Below are 17,692 nucleotides of genomic sequence, written 5' to 3'. Positions count from 1 at the left end.
ATTCTAATTTGTCTCGATTAAGAATCAACGTCCCAGTTCAACCGCTGGAAAATTAGCCACTGTTTTTTTTAGAATTCTGGCTCAATTGACATACCTGGCATAACATTTGGCAGGGATGTCCCTAATTTGCTCTCAGTCCATTTGGTAACCCTAAGTTTACAGTCTCTTCAACTATTTTTTAACAAGACGATAGCTTCATAAACAATAAAGATATCGTGAACCAGTTTAATGAAAAAATAATCCACTTAATTAAAATTCCTCTGGACCCCGTGCACCGATGCGCGTTTCAAAAGGAATTCTTTGGATTGTGCTAAATAGAAGATATTTCGACGACTATAATACGTCAAATAGGTTCATTTCGGGTAAGATGTCGCTCTCTCTACATCTCGTAAAGAGTCATTTACGATCAATGTCGTATGTACAGGTCTGGCGAAGATGGCACTTTGGTATTGGTAAGATGAATCATACATGAGTGGTGTGAGTGATCACAGTATAAATCGACTTGCTTTCGTCATCGCGGTCGTTCCGCTCCCATTGAATCGTGTGACCGCTATGACGTAGACCCGTTGTGCTTGTGGATTGTTTACATATTTTCGGTTGCCAACACTAGCAAACCGTGTGTTCTGCCACACCTATATATACTTCATTGACTTACGATAACATGATACTGCAAGTTTGCCTCTTCGAAGAATTACAACACAGGAGGATGTCCACCCGGATAGAATTTTACAATAGCATTTACCCTACAAACAATCATAAAACAATAAATATTATAGTTATTACTGTTTCAACATTGTTCGATACCAAGTTATCACAGTAGATTTACAATAAAATTTCATGTATCAATAAATTTCTCTGTTCAGCAAAAAACTGATACAGTGCATTTACATTAAATTTTACTGTTTTCGAGAAAAAAATATTTGGAGAAAAATTGATTTTTTTAATGTTAAGATACTTAACCACCCTCCTTTTTCACTGTAGAAGTCTATTTCATATTGAAATTTACTGTAAAAACGTTAAAGTTTATTGTTTTTGTATTGTAGCATAACACTAAAACTTACTGTAAATTATTGTAAAATGACTGTACTGTCACAGTGAAAATCATGGTTTTGTTACTGTACATTTCTATTCGGGCAACCATTAGACCGAATGTCACCATACCGAATGGGCATTAGGCAAAAGACCAAGAAACCGAATGTTGACCAGTGAGGAGGAAAAGAAGTCAAAACTTATCCTGTCGAGCTTTCTGGGGTTCTGGGTTATTGTTTGCTTTGCTTGTTTCTCAAATATTTGATTAAAGCTTTCATTTTATCATAAACTGTTCTTTCAAATTCTATATAATGTAAAACATTATATCCAGCCTCATTAGATAATAACCGAATTATTATTTCGGGGTGTATTGAAGTTGCAAAAACGAAAGTTCGTGGAATACATGTACACTAATCTTATTCTTAATTTTATCCATACAAACCTACCCTCAGTTATGCAAATAGTTGTTGTGTTTTTAAAATAGTCTTTAATAAAAAACTGGTTTTTAAAGTTTTATAGAAAAATGTCCAACGGAAAAATAGTTTCAAATCAACAAAGCGGCGAAAAAATACATTCCCTTATTTATTGGACACATTAGATTGCATTAGAATGAAAAAAGATTGATCTTAATCGAAATCTGTTGGTCACGTTTATTTGCAATATTGGATAAATTTGGGTGGAATCGCTCTAGAGCTGCTGTAACCAAATATTATATCTCACTCATTTACGCGAGGAGAAGCATATTCAATGTCTCACTTTTCCGGTATAGTCGCGAAATTCTCCATACATAGTGTGAAAATAAATTTTCAAATAAAATTTAAAGTTTAAATTCACGCCTTGAGTTTCAAAATGTCATCAAAGAATTCAATTCTTTTGAAAATACAGCTCAACGAAAAGAAAAAATAATAATGTCCCCGAAAAATGATTTGTTTTTATTACATTCTCCTTCAATTGCCAATTCTGTTTGTCTCACATTATTTTTCATGCCCGTGGCTGGCACATAAGCATTAGTGCTTGAGAAAGAGTGGTACTGTGTAGAAAAAAATCCTAGCCTTTTCGGAAGGCCTGTAGAATTGAAGTGACGCTTCAAGTGAGCACCAATTTCCAGGAGAGAAGACAGTAACAAGATACGGTAACGGAAATGAATTCTTGATAGACCTTTTTGAAAAGGAAAGACGAATAATGAGAAAATGAACCCGTTGTTCTTTCCTGCTTAGCGTGTGTTGGCGGTTATACTAGAAACGTATATACCTACGATCCATTAATTATTTATGATTATTTTCTTTAGACATTTTCTAACTAACCAAATATATGTAAACTACAAAAACTCTAGAAAGAGAATCCATTTTGAATCGGTTGGATTCGAGTTTAGCTGTCAAAAAACGAATCCAATCGTACACTGCGTATTCTTATAACATTGGGCGTGTTGCCATACAAAGCCAGAGCATATGTTGCCAAAAATATTGTTTTTCTCTCCGCAATTCTCTTTCTAGAGTTTTTCTAACTTAAACTTATAACGGTTAAAGGTTGTATGGAATTGAATTGCATCACATGAAGATGTTCGCCAAAATTCACCCATTCAACCGATCGTTTTCAATCTTCCAGAGAGTAAAATTAAACATATCAAACCTTTTCCATGTTCGTTTTATACCATTTCACAGCCGTTCCAAATACACGCACCTCCCTCTGAAAACTGCTCATCAGGTTTGCGCCAATTTGTTCATGTACGAAAATCCTTCTTTCGCTATTTCTGATTTCACATTTCTAGAATGAATGCTTCCGGACCGCCTCATAATTCTAGACAAACATGTCAAACGGTTCGCAGTGCAAATGAGAGCTTCTCTTTGGAGAAGGATATTGACGTTGAAACTGATCTTGGTATCATTTTTATTGCTGAAGCGTATTTTCCTTTTCAGTGCGCTGCCGAACAAACTAATGTCTTGAAAGGAGATTCACAAAAACTTAAAAAAATCGATCAAAATTCTTCATAATCAGTGTTTTAAAGCTTAACACCGATCCTGAAATAATGCTCAAAGCAATTGCAACGGTTAACTACACACCAAAAAAATCTGAATTTTATCGTTGACGTAATTGCAAACATGACACAATTCAACAAACCGTAATTTACGAAATGACAGAACATTACCGTGTTCCATTTAATTTTACATGAAACATATACTTTGCATGCGCAATGACTTAAAATTACACTTTCTACCATTCAGAACAAACGCTGTATGTGGAGTAAAATTACATGATTTACGAAATTAAACGTCATGTAAAATTAAAATCAAACGTAAAACTAAGTCATTTTGATGCTCGTATATGTCATGGTTAGGTGACGTAAATTTACACTATTTTTTCTAGGTGTGTACTTTTTGATGATTGCTATGTTGGTTATTATTCAGTTTTGATCCCGAATGAACCTACGTGCTATTCGTCTGTATGAATCAACAATTGAGCTGATAATATAATCAAAGCCATATTTGTAGCAAGTTTAGCGCCAATGTTAACTTCGATACTGGTCACCTTCCAGTGACTTTTTCACTTTCTCAGGAAGCAGTTTTCAATGCCTTTAGCTCAGCGTTTAATTATCACAAAGCGCATTGGATAAGATACAAAACTTATATTGAGAAAACATTTTAATCGCGATCGTGATTTACAAAATAAACTTAACATTGATACTGCATTATATGGAAGATTTAAGTGATTCTATAGTTGGCAGAGAAAATTGAATACGCCTATTATTGACGAAGATCTGATTCGCTTGAAGAATGTTCGAAGATCAATATCAACGTTCTCGTGATCCTGCCATGAAATGTTTTTATCAGGATCTACAAAAAGAACTACATTGTTAAGAAATGAAAATTTCGTAAAAGAGGTTGAACAAATCCAGCCATATTTTAAACCTTTCTAGAAACTTTCTAGGGTTCTTAAGAAACCTCAGTAACCAATTCCTGCTTTGAAGGAAGGCGACATCATTCTTTTTACAAACGAAAACTCGAAAACTTGCTTAGCAGTTTGAGACCGTCCATAATTTTAATTTCAAGGTTGTGAGTTGTATTGAAAACGAAGTTATACAAAAATATGAAAATGTTTCATATTAAGTATTGTCTCTAGACGAGATTGTTGAAACAAACTATGATGAGATCAAATCCATCATGAAAAGGTTAAAAAATATGAAAGCTCCAGGTTATGATGGAAACATTCTGAAAAACCTTTGCCGAAGTCACCATGAGATACTTGGTCAAAATATTCAACAAATGCTTTAGAATTAGCATACTTCCCTGAAAGATGGAAAAATGCCAAGGTTATTCCTATTCTGAAGCCAGATAAAAATCCAGCTGAAGCATCTATTTAGTGAGTTTACTCTATTCTATTCGTAAATTATTTGAAAAAAATTATCCTAACTAGAATGATATCACATATTAATGAGAGTTCTATTTTTCTTCCCCAGCAATTTGGATTTTATATGCATTCAACTACGCATCAACTTGTGAGAGTAACTAACATGCTAAAGGCAAATATCTCATAGGACTAATCCCCTGCTCTGCTAGACATCGAAAAGGATCTCGACAGTGTTTACCAAAATGTAGGATTTTAATTTTTCAATTTCCACAATAAAGATAATTAAAAATTATCTTACTCATCGTAACTTACAAGTAAATTGTAAATCTAATAAGCTACCTTAACAGGCGATGCTCATGGGTCAAGCATCGTACCAATTCCATATAATATTTTTAACTCTGATCTTCCGTAGGCTGTAAAAAGTCACTTTTCTGTGATGAAACTAGCATCTCTGCCGCAGGTAGGAGTCTTCGAATTATCTGCAGTCGACTGCAATGAAGCTTGAATACTCTCAATGATTACCTGAAAAAAAAAATGAAAATTTCCACTAATGCGGAAAAAACACAATTGATTGTGTTTCCGCATAAGCCAAAACTTTTTCTTTTAAACCTAATCATAACTATATTATTAAATTTAATGCTTTGAATTTAACGTAGTCATATCTAGTTGAATACCTGGGTTTGATTTACGATAAAAAACTTACTTTTAGGGATCATATTGAAGGAATCCAAACAAAATGCAACAAATATATAAAATGTTGATACCCTCTAATAAACAGAAATACTAGGCTGCCTAAAAAGCAAACTATTAATTTATAAACAAATATTTAGACTAACAGTGCTATATACAGTGCCAATTTGGGCAAGTTGTTGTGCTACTAGGAAGAAAACGCTTCACAGGATTCAAAACAAAAGTTCTGAAAATGATTTTGAAGCGTTTAGCACAAACTAGTTGCACAGACTCGCAAACATAGAAACATTAGAAATTATGACGTACAGTATTATAAGAAATTTCTCAAAAACATTGTTGCAATCAACAATTGCAACGATGAGTTCTCTTTATAGTTTATAAGATAGTTTATAAGATTTGTTTAGCTCCTTATGCATATAGCACATGACAAGTAGGCTTAAAACTTCCTACTGCAAAAATCACTTAACTGCGAAAGAATATCATATCTTAACCGAATCATGTAAACAATTGGGATGAAAAGTCACCACTTGTTGCTGAACACCCAATATATTGAATTAAAAATGTAATGCAAACTAAACAATATAATCAAATACAAAATAAAAAAAAGAACCAATAAGCAGATCAACTGTTCCCAAAAACTGCGTAGGTTTCCCCGATTGTTATCGTTCCATCCACCCACAACTACTTCGTTAACGACCTAGTACCATTTCCACAGATTAACTCAATGATAAGGTTTTACGATTTCCGCCAGTTCACTAGGCGTGAAGCGACAACCTGCATTATATTCCTATACCTACACAAAGGTTTTCTCTATTGGCGGTATTTCCGTCACGTTAAAACAGGCAATAAACGGAGCGGATGAGACGATCGCTGCGGACAGCCAATCCCCGCTCGATGGTTATTATCTTGTAATTAAATCCTAATACTTACCCCGGAACGTGTGAACCAGACTGTTGCTCATGATGTGCCACAGCTGAGGGTCGCCGACTTTGGGCGAGAGGATAAGGTGTTGCTTCGAGGGCGAAACTTCGATACAACGAAACGGACCCGGTCCAGGCACGGTCATGCATCGAATCTGCGACGGCAGCGGAGATGGAAGCCAGCCGGTTAGGGGTACCAGCAGCGGGACGGTATAGCCATCGCACCAAGCCGTGGCAGATTGAACGGTCACGCTTAGCAGAGCTTGAGGGCCTTCGTGAGCCGACACTGATTTAAGCCAAGATATCAGCTGGAAGAAGATTAATTAATACGTGAATTTTCTCACGGGTGAGTCGGAACGATTCCGCGGGGTGATTTTATTAGTGTGTACTGATTACTAGTTGTTTTTGGCATTTACATAATAGCAAGAGTATCTGGTTACATGTGTTCCAAGTGGACGAGAAAAAACACGAATTTGTGTATTACCTGAGCCCCCAGTTGCATCGGATCCCTGGTGAGCACATCGCTCGATTTCCGGATAGTGTAGTACACCAGTTCAATGTCCCGATCGAGAATGTAACACCGTACATGTTCGATTAAGCATCTCAGATAACTAATTGACACCGTTTGTACCTGTAGGAGATAGTAACAGCAGTACACCGTATAAACCCGTAGATATTTGATCATGCTTCCATGGCAGCGGCGATGGCGCCATTAGCAAAAGATAATGAAAAACGGGTATACTTACAGCTGCTAGTAAAAAGTCGAAATTGCACACCGCAATCTCTTTGAGCTTTTTCGTGTCGTCGGATTTAATTAAATGATGCCAGGACTCTTCCACGTGGCGAATGCTGTACGAAATGTCCGGTCCTAGGGTAATGATTTGGGTTACATTATCGTCATGCTGCGTTTGGATACCTACGGAAATGTAGACGGAAAATCGTAGAAAAAATTGTAATTAATTGTGGTGTGGAGCAAAACTACTTTTTGAGTCAAAAAAACCTATAGCTTCATTATCACAAATTTTCAAGATATGGTAAACCGTTCTAGCAGGCGATTTTTTTTAGGTAAATGCTAATTGACTTGACGAGTTTGTACAATTTCTACAATTTATGTGCCACATACTGATATGTGTTTTTCAGGAATGGCGGAACCGATATTAACCACACTTAGTCTCTAATAAAAGGTTCAACAAAATCCTTTTGTTTTAAAAATTTAAAATTTCAATATTTGGATCATTGTATACCACAAAAACAGTGTTTTATAGTACTCGCGTTAGGTTTTTCGTTTGAAACTAGTTTCATAAATCCATTGCTGAGAAAATTACCTCGGAAAAAGTTTTAAAGATTTGAGCGATTCGTATACATTTCTTTTTTAAGTCGCTCACGATTATTTCGTAATTTAATTAGCTGTGTTGCAATTGAGTATGGCACAATTTATCTGTATGTTTTTGAATAATTGAAATAATTTTGAATACATATAAACACGAAACTTCTCAATACTCATATATAATTTAACAGTTACAATTCCAGTCAGACAAGACCATGCGTATCACCCACGCACATTTTTAGTTCTTTTTCAAAGATAGTATTGTTGGTGAATCACCTTATAAAACAAGAGATAGGGGACGCGGTCGAACACTGCTGACCACTCCCCTTTCATTTTTGGTTGGGTTTTTTTTCAATGAACAACCATTGGTTTCGGTGCCTATAGTTTTTTATTCTATAATCCCTCGATATTAGACACATTTTCTTGTAGGGTAGACGAGCCCTTATTCATCTCATTAATCAGGCTGTCACAATATTTCATTGATAACGCGACCAACTATCGCTGCATTGCGCTTAAATAGGTTTTAACATCTTTGCTACGGTCCTAAGAAGTAAATCGATGCAAATTTGGCCTGGAAAATGTAAAATACCCGCGTTTGAGCGAAGTGAAAAGTCGAGGTCAACGCAAACTTATTGATCCTACCGTTTAAGCTAATCCGTTGAACAGAGATAGCGACCACTGCTCTAACTAATGTGTCCAAATGGGTGGGATGAATAGAGGTGCTAAGATGAATTATGAAACTGTTACCCTATATATCCTGCTTTTCAAATATGATGATTGCTCCAACCGTCAACAAGTCTTGTTTGACAGTTTATTCATTGAATAAACATAAGATGAATGTTTCGCAATCAGCTTGAGTTGCTATTAAATATTAATAGACTTATCTTGTGCTGTCGAATATAACATATGATACAAGTCTCCCTCAAAGTAAAAGTAATTTGCTCATGCAAGTGGCTCGGTGCTGTCAGGGTAACATTTTTTCTTGACAATTGAAGATTACATTATTTGCTTCTACAACTTCAATCTTTTGAAGCCGTATACATTTCTAAATTGAGTAAAGGCTCTTCAGTAGCCACAACAAGTAGCTATGGTCTCTGCAGAAGTCTCCACTCCTTTATAAAGTATTTCTAGAAAAATAGTTTGATTCTATTTTTATTCAATAAAACTCGACATACTTACGATTAGGGCTCAAAAGCCAAATGTCAAAATTCACGTTGAGAAGAAATTGTGGAAAAATCGATATTACCCAAGCACGGTGCATATCAGTAAACAAAAGAGAAAGCTTTTCTCATTTGTTTGCTATCAACGGCTGTGCCGGACGATTAACGGTGCCTCCGGAATTTCCTGCCAAAGAGAATTATTACAATTGGCTTTTGGGTCCTAATCATAAGTTTGTCGAGAATAGAATATTGCATAGAAATACATAACCTCACTTTTCTAACATTTCAGAAAGCTTGGACTTATTCCATTCTACCCAGTACAAGAAACTTCGAATTGCTTTTAAATTCTAACACCATGTTAACAAGCTCGCTGAACTGTATTTAGCATTTTTTCTCAGATGACGTCAGCTGAATGATAAATTTGTCCTATTACTGGTGACTCTAGCTTATAAATATCTACATACAACTGTAATGACGTTTCACCCAAAAAGCGTAAAAGCGTGATTCGACTAAATTCCTACATTATTCAATTATTTTTCCCTTCTATTTGCGTGTACGAAGATGGATATGTCACCGCCAATGTTCCAATCAATTATCCAGTGAATGAAGAGTGTGTGATATAAGTTTATGCGTCCGACGACAGCTGGAGAGCAGCAAGCCGAAACGTTACATGTAATAATGGGAAAATCTGCTCTTTCGTTGTCACCGAGAAAAGTCAACAAGTCTACGAAATAAATATGTTTCGGTGACAATAAAATCTTAAATTGTTGTTAACGTTTTTTCCGAGAAGAACATTCTGGTGTCAAAGGTTTCGATTTATTCGTAATGGAAAAACTTACTCCAGATTTCAGATTAATATTCTTGTATGGAGACCTTTACGAAGATACAAAATCGAAATTATATATTAACTTTGTTGTGCTAGTTTCATCCGAAACCTGCCTTCATTGTAAGGGGAACTCGTACACGCAGACGATCTGTGTGAAAAGCAAAAACTTTCCACATTTCCGGCAGTGTGTCAAGAAGGATGTAGAAAAAAAGCACGATCTTTACCATCGTTCGAGTGACGAACAACAAGGATGGCAAAGTCTGGAGTAACGGGAAATTTAGCGTTCCTAATTTATGCAGATGACACAAAAATGCACTGTAGCGTGCATTTGTGTACGACTGACGTAAAACAATTGTGCTTTAAAAAGATTGAAAGGGTAACTGCATTTCTTCTAAAAATATAAACAAGCGTTATGATATATTGCTGGAAAAAATTTAGAATAGGACGTAAGTAACAATGAGAGATTCTCTTTGGGGTCTTTCTCTTCTGTTCATTACTCGGTCGTTTAGTACTCAACTCTTTGCATAATATTCTAGTAAAAACTATCGGTTTTCGATATGGGACGCGGAGAATTAGTTCAAGGTTCTGAGGTGACGACGCAAAAATCGAAAGAGAAAGTAAACAAAGAGGTGCTATCAATGTTACTTACGCCCTGTTTTAAATTTTCTCATTAGTGGAGAAAAATTTAGGTAAACACGTTTTTCTCCACTAAGGAATGGATAAAAAATGGAATCCTTCCCGCATATTTCGTTATCATTTCTGTACGATAACCGCAATGGTATGCGGACCTTAAAAAAACTATTCCTTGAAGATTCTTCTTATCGTTTGAAAAACGATAAACCAACACTACGGGCAATCATATTGACTATTCCACTTATGGTTAACGCCACTTACCCAAAAGGTTGTTACGTAACGTTACCATTAAAAAATGGCAATTTTCTCAAACAAAGTTGAGGGCATATTATAACGGGAATGGTAACGTATAGTCGATTTTTTAAGGAATTGTAGCGCTATTGTATTATATACAATAAGGTACATTAAACATTCTACTATATACAATTTTCTAGCACACTACAGGATTAGTATAATCTTACACTATAGACAAATGTCTTATTTTGTTTAACAATTTAGTAGATCATGACACAAAATAAACATACCATACCACAACCAATTCCGATCATTTGGTGTATTATGCCCAGCCGTTAACCACTACAACAGGCTTTGTAACTCTCTTTTACTCACACGAGAAGAAACTTATCCGATGTCCAACTTTTCCGAGATAAGATGAGTCGCATAATTCTCCATCTCCACAAGTAGCGTGAAAATAATTTTCCGGATAAAATTTATTTGATTTTGTCCTTCTCACCGGAGAAGGTGATAATATTTTAATTTCGTGAAAATCGATAAAAGCGTCAAAATATACACTTAATTTCAAAGAAAAGCGACAAAGAAGTACGATAGACGATGTTTTTTCGTGTTTTGGGATAGCGGCAAAAGTAGCGAGCGCAAAAAAGATACTGTGATAAACTCATTCGCTCATTCTCCGGCGGTTTTATTTATCCGGAGAAATAACACGTTGTATCCGGAGAAATTGTGCGCCAATAACTTTTCATGTGAAAATATGAGTTTTTATTGTCGCTTTAGCAAATTATCTGGACGCATTTACTCATATGAGCGATAAATGCAATGCCTACACTACAATTATGGTCCCCGGGTGGTACTATGCAATGGTTAAAACATGATGAGTGTGTATAATAAACTACTTTATCGACCCTGTCAAATGCGGACGATATAAAAAGAACTTTATAAATGTTTGTTCTTCTGATACACCCAAAATTTCAGTTCAAACCTCTCCCCCACACCCTCACCGCACATTAACTCGATTTCTCAATTCTATTGATTTATGGGCATTCTGTGATTTGATTGCATGGCACAGCTCCGTCCTCGTCCATCCATTTTTGTTGACATCTTGTGGTGGCACATCTTGTGGCGCTTTTACCAATTGAGCTATTTCTGTAATCTTGTTGAACGATTTTTTTTCTCGTGATTATAGACACAGCAACTTTTAGGAACAAGGTAAATCAGTATGCTGTACGCTAATCAACTATTGGCGATTACGAATTACCATGATTACAAGAGCAGAACAATAGGGGGCCATATCGCGTAAGGTTGGAACTTCAATTCTGATTTTACTTTATTTTTTTTTACCTTTATTTAATTGGTTTAGGAGCTTTTCGGTGTGATGAACGGAGGTATGATACAATATTGCGCACTTCCCACCAACCTGGACTCCGCACTTTCAAAGTGCGAGTGATCAAACTACTACTGAAAACAGCGAGCTGTCAAAACACCTGTATTTCAAGTGATAGAGATGGTACATTCATAGACTGACCAGTCGAACTAACTGGTCTATATGAAGAATTTAATAGAAGAATAGTAAGTGCGCAGTGCGGTTAGAATCCAGTTTTTACTGCCATAAACAATAGATTGATATAATTTAATAACACCGAATCTGCTGGTTTAGGCGAATGATGGGATCTAGATATTACAGTTAGTTGTTTCAATTGTCCGTCTCTTCTCGTCTTGATGGGTGTAGCAGCATCCGGTAGTACGTGGTACTTCGTGTGTGTAGCCACAGCTAGTGAATACCCTGCTCTGAGGATCTGGGGAGATAGTGTAAATACCAGCTAATGGAGTGTACTTACGATGCTAAAAAAGACTCCTGTATACTAATAATACACTCACATTGATCGAGTTGAAAAAAGGTATAAGGAGAGAGGATATAAAGGTTTTGAGTGGCTAGGACTTTTATAGAAATCCATCTTAAAATTTTGCAGCTCTTTTACTCTAACAGTACAAAAAATTGACGCTTAGCGTTTAAGCCAGGTTCAACGCACCGGTTAACCTTTTTTTAAAAGTTAAGCGAGTGGTAATAAATCGACCCTTATGCAGTAAACGCAAAATGTATCTTATTCACATCCAATTGAACATGACCGACTATTGAAAATTGCAAAAATGATATGACTTGTAATAAACATTATGGTTAATAGGGTGGGGCAAAATGATCGTTTTTTCAGCACAGTACTTTTTTGGTTCCATTTAGGGTTCCAAACAACTGTGCAAAATTTGGGGTCGATTGGATTTGACCCGGCGTAGCGCATCGCGTTTGAAATTTATATGGAAATTAGTATGGGAAAACTTACTTTTTTGCATTTTCGATTTTACAGACTGCAATTCTTCCTGCAGTATACCAACAATTAAATAGAAGTGAAGTCCAGGATATGCTGAACAACTTTGCCGAAGGATGCATGGTGCTAGAATGTCTCTACAACAAGTTATAGCTATTCAAAGTTCGATAGATCGAATTGATTGCCAAAAATTTTTTTTTGCCAACACTGCGTGTGTACCAATTGTATTTCATGTAGCATACCAAAATAACATCATATACTTTAAATTTACCACATTCGTATGTTTGGATGAATTATTCAAAATCCTTAGCTCAATTTCATGGGCATAGGTAGTTTAGCAATAGGGTGTAGTGAGGGAAGAGGGTTATCTTGCCCAGAGATTTTAACCTTACCCATTTGTCTTTAAAGGAAACCTTACAGAACCATATGACAACGGTTACTATCATTGTGGCTTCAAGTCAAATCATTTTTTTTATAATCCTGCAAAAGCATCTCTATATTTTCAATTTATAATATTATATTACAACCATTCCATGTATTGTAACAATAACACAAATCTTCAGCATAAAATTTCTTATAATTTAACAGAAATAGGCATTTATCGTAATATCATAAATATATCTTAACATATATGGTTACCATAACACTTTCCGTATAATATGGAGGATTCCAAATTAAGGTTTCATTTATGCGGGTTAAAAGAGAAAAATCAGTTTTTGCCAATTATTTTCTCCACTAAGGAGAAATATACTGCCCACGCACCAAAAAATTATGAATTTTATCATTGACGTAATTGCAAACATGACGTAATTTAACCAACCGTAATTCACGAAATGACTAAACATTACCGTGTTCCGTTTAATTTTACATGTAACATATACTTTACATGTGCAATGACATCAAATTACACTTACTGTCATTTAGAACAAAAACCATATGTGGAGTAAAATTACATGATTTACGAAATTCAATGTCATGTAAAATTAAATTCAAACGTAAAACTGAGTCATTTTTGATGCTCGTATATGTCAGGGTCAGGAGACGTAAATTTACACGATTTTTTCTAGGATGATGTGCATGATCGCAAATCAGTCCCATAAAGATAGGAGATCCCATAGAAAACAGGACAAATATGAGATCATGGGCAGTATATCACAGTGGATATTGCATTGGCTCTCTAAGCCAAACCAGTTTCGATTTCAATAATTTTCATCAGCTTAATCAGAACTCCTTTTCTTAGAGACCATTCATAAATTACATAACGCAAAAATTGTCCAAAATTGACTCCCCCCTCCCCTAATGTAACAATTTGTCACACATTTCTCCATCCCCCCTCCCCTATTACGTAACAAATTCCCAGAAAAAAAATTTTCTTCGGTGAAAACATGTTACGTAACGATCTAGCTAACTCCCCCTCCCCCCTATGTCACAACATTGCACAACTTGTTGTACCCCCTCCCCCCATAAAGCGTTATGTAATTTATGAATGGTCCCTTACTGGACATCACGCAGGACTAGGGGTATGCTCGGAAACACAAATAGTGCTTTCGTTTTTTTAGTTAGCGTTAATCTGGCGCAAGTTTAGTTCTGTCACTAGGTTAGTGTCGGATTCTGGTGAGACGAAGTTGAAGCGCAAATATCTTTAACTAATTAAGTAAGCAAGCATGTTCCAGTACTGAGATGCTAGCAGTTAATTTCACTGAAAAGCTGACAATATAGGTATAAAAATTTTTGGGATTGTCTATGAAGTCATTTTCTTATCGTTACGGAACAATATGACGATTTTACCTCGAAATGGGTACCCTCGTACCCACGGCAATATGAATCGTTGCGGGGTTATCTTATCAAATGGTCTCATAGCCATGAGGTGCAGTCTTTTGAGACAATAGGGATCTATTGGGGTGTGCGGGTTAAGGCATATCCTGATGCAGGATAGTACCGTGAGTCCTTTTTCAATTTTTAGGCCCGAAACTGTTCAAAAAAACATTTTTTAGTTTGTTTCCTTTTAGGACAATAACACAGCCAATCCCATGCGACATGCACGACTTACAGGTTGCCTTATCAGATCTACCATAGTTTGCATATGAAACTTGGGATGGCAGGCTGCTAGCGGATTGCAAAAATACCAGATCATGCTGTGTGGGGTGCTGTCCCGGTTAACAATGAGGCGAACGAGATATTTGCAGATACGTCATTTAGAAGAACAACTGTCAGTTTGTTGGTTGAATTTAATTTGTTTTTTTTTTTTAGATTTAAAAATCAGAAAAGAATAATTAAGGTTTAAGAATGATATAAGTGTACTCGTAAGGAAACCTGCTATCAATACATATGAAAAACTGACACAATTTTTCCAAATTAAAGATCCCTATTCCAAGAATTTTAAGACCAATATTGCCAGTGTTCCGTTGAATTTTACAAGTAGGATCCATGTACTGGAACAGGCCTTCGGAAAACCGGGAACCAGTTGAACCAGATGTATGGGTTCATTTTCACAGATTCATATAGTGAATGAGTGTACAAGTGTGTGTACAATCGATTTCCCACTGCCCGGCAGTGCTTTTATGGAATAAACTTGTCTGCATCTATGTAATGATATATTTGTTTTCATCGATAGAGCAGGCGGGCAAGTTTATGTTTTATAAACAATAACCCTATTCAAACTTATGTCCCTCGGCATGATACTGTACCTTGATGTGGTCCGGGGGCTTTTCCACCAAAGCAGAATTACAGTGTTTATATCACAGAAACTTGGGATACGATTATTTTCTTTTTAGTTAATCTACATTGTAATCAATTTTAGTACTTAACTTGGCGACCTTTATTATCCACTACCATGGTCAAATAATATACAATGTGAGTTTAGGGCCCAATTCTCTATGCAGGCACCCTTCTTTTGTTGCTATATTTTCAATTAGATCCATGTTAACAATCTCTCATTCCAAACGTACAAACGTGGACTACTCGATAACACAAAACTGGTCATAAATATGAACGCCCGCGATCTCGCCAATATTCAAACACCCCGATTGATTAGGTGAACGTTGGTACCTAAGAACCTAAGCTCGCGCAATCATGAATCGGTCTCGTTCGGAAGTCTTTAACTTTGCAACCGCGGTCTCAAGCATTAACCCACCACTCGCACGATCATAGACCGGCTACGTTCGATCAGCCTAGACTCATGTCTTCAGTTGGACCAATCAAGAATGATGCTCATATTCACCAGACAACACGTTCCTCTACCATACACTAAAAATTAATTATCAGATTCACGGTCCGCGCGCGATCGTTCAAGAATACTCCTGAATATGCGAATGGCCACACGAATCTAAAATCGAATTTATGCTCGCAAAGTTAGAGACACGCTAGCATTCAAATGCTCGAGCCTTCAGCGATCACTAACCCAGACAGATATGCACTCCTGGACTCGAACGCTAAAAATCACACCTTCCATGCATACACCACCTAGGACTGAAAATTAGATTCATACATACAAAGCAACAAGTAATAATTACAGGTATTCGTCTGGCGACCGAGGGAAGTACATCTCAAACGCAGAACTTATCATTTCAATGATGGCCTTGGATCTGCGTTGCCTGTGTTCAAGGCACCATAGCTTTGTCCGTCAGGTCAAGGATGTATGAAACCCGCTAGCCACCGCCCTCGGCCCTAGTTGCCCATAAAGGGATAAAAAATAACCCTATTCAAACTTATGTCGTTTTTGCTTGAGCAAGAAAATAACTCACTTTCGGACCTAACTGGTATCAAACGGTTTGTTTGAAGCCAGTTTCGAACCTAGGTTATGCGCCACTCAGCTGAAAACCGATTTGGGTTCCAACCAGAAATATATTTCGGATTCGCTCACACCACCCCTATTATGCCAATATCACACTCAGCTCCATTAAAAACATTTGTTTAAAGCAACTAACCTGGGTTAGTGTCTAGGTCCTCAATCGAAAACGACATTAGCTTCCCATTCGAAAAATTGTCTCTGATCCATATTTTGGAGCATCTTTCCAAAAATGAGCTCATAATAATTCAGGCAGTTAATTTATTTTACATTGAAGTAATTTGACAACTATGGGATTTCGGCTAAGAGATAAGTTATAAGATCCCACAATTTTCCACAGTTCTCATGTCGCTTTAAACACGGTTCCCAATGTAGTGATCGGAGAATATTTTTCCAAAAATATTTAGTAGAATATTTAATTGAATTCGTCAGCATCATTTTTTTTTCAATCCAATTAATTTTGTTTTGGGGGGACCCTTATTCATCTTATTATTTAAGCAAATGCGTTGAATAGAGATAGCAGACATTACTCCAACTAACGTATTCAAATGGGTGGGATGAATAGAGATGCTAAGATGAATTTGGGAACAATAATAAAAATAAACCGCAAAAATATTCCATTTCTTCTACTTTTTGCGAAGGTTCCCAACTCCACCAAACAAAAATTGTCGATTACACGCATTCTGCTGTATCTCAAAGAAGATAATGATTATTTTAAATTGCTTCAGCCTGTGGATGTATTAAGGTATCATTTACCAATACCAGGTCAAATTTCGAAAATGAACCAATGTTTATGGTAGTTATGCCCCGAAACCAAAACTATGTTCACAACTCCCCACGGTCCCCTACTCATTCAGTTTTATAATCTACTACACTACCCGACCAGGAGAAAATAACTGGGCAATAACCCGAGCATACTATTTTTTGGTATTCATACCAAAACTTAGTATTAATTGATTATTATACCTCATTGAGGTATTAAGCAGGTATTTAAGAAACATTTTTCAATACCTGCTTAATACCTCAATGAGGTATAATACTTTATTTTAGTATTATTTATGTATTCCAGTTATTTTTACAAATACCAAACCAATACCTTATTGAATACCTCCATAGAGTGAATTTTATTATTGGAAGATTGAAAAATGTTTTATTATTATTCAGGTATTATAATAACTCGTTTCATTATCAAATAGTTATTTGTAGAACATGTCTGTGTTATTTTTTTTGGTATTTTACCTCTTATGTAGAGCTCGTTAATACCATATTGTGGTAAACAGTCGTTGGTATTGATACCTAAATTTAGTATTCCGCAGTTATTTTCTTCTGCTCGGGTAGGACTCACGACACGTTTTTTAGTTTCTTTTATTTTTTGCTACAGTGTAGTTAGTCTAGACAGTTCTGATTATCTAAAAAGCAT

The 17,692-nt window shown here is 36.1% G+C and overlaps 1 protein-coding gene across 3 annotated transcripts in view; it reads right to left on the bottom strand.

The window, feature by feature from the left end:
• LOC131693028 (protein qui-1) overlaps positions 1–17,692 on the bottom strand; it is a 292,261-nt gene that overhangs the window by 77,573 nt on the left and 196,996 nt on the right. For all 3 annotated transcript variants that reach the window (XM_058980495.1, XM_058980496.1, XM_058980497.1), the window contains 3 exons: positions 6,731–6,900; positions 6,469–6,615; positions 5,995–6,292 (listed from right to left, as the gene is read on the bottom strand). In XM_058980495.1, coding sequence (XP_058836478.1) covers positions 5,995–6,292; positions 6,469–6,615; positions 6,731–6,900 — 615 coding nt within the window. The remainder of the gene's footprint in view (positions 1–5,994; positions 6,293–6,468; positions 6,616–6,730; positions 6,901–17,692) is intronic.

The sequence above is a fragment of the Topomyia yanbarensis genome, chromosome 3 (assembly GCF_030247195.1).
Source record: "Topomyia yanbarensis strain Yona2022 chromosome 3, ASM3024719v1, whole genome shotgun sequence".
Taxonomy (NCBI): domain Eukaryota; kingdom Metazoa; phylum Arthropoda; class Insecta; order Diptera; family Culicidae; genus Topomyia; species Topomyia yanbarensis.
Note: the sequence above shows the minus strand (reverse complement) of the source record. Positions and strands in the feature narration are given on the sequence as shown.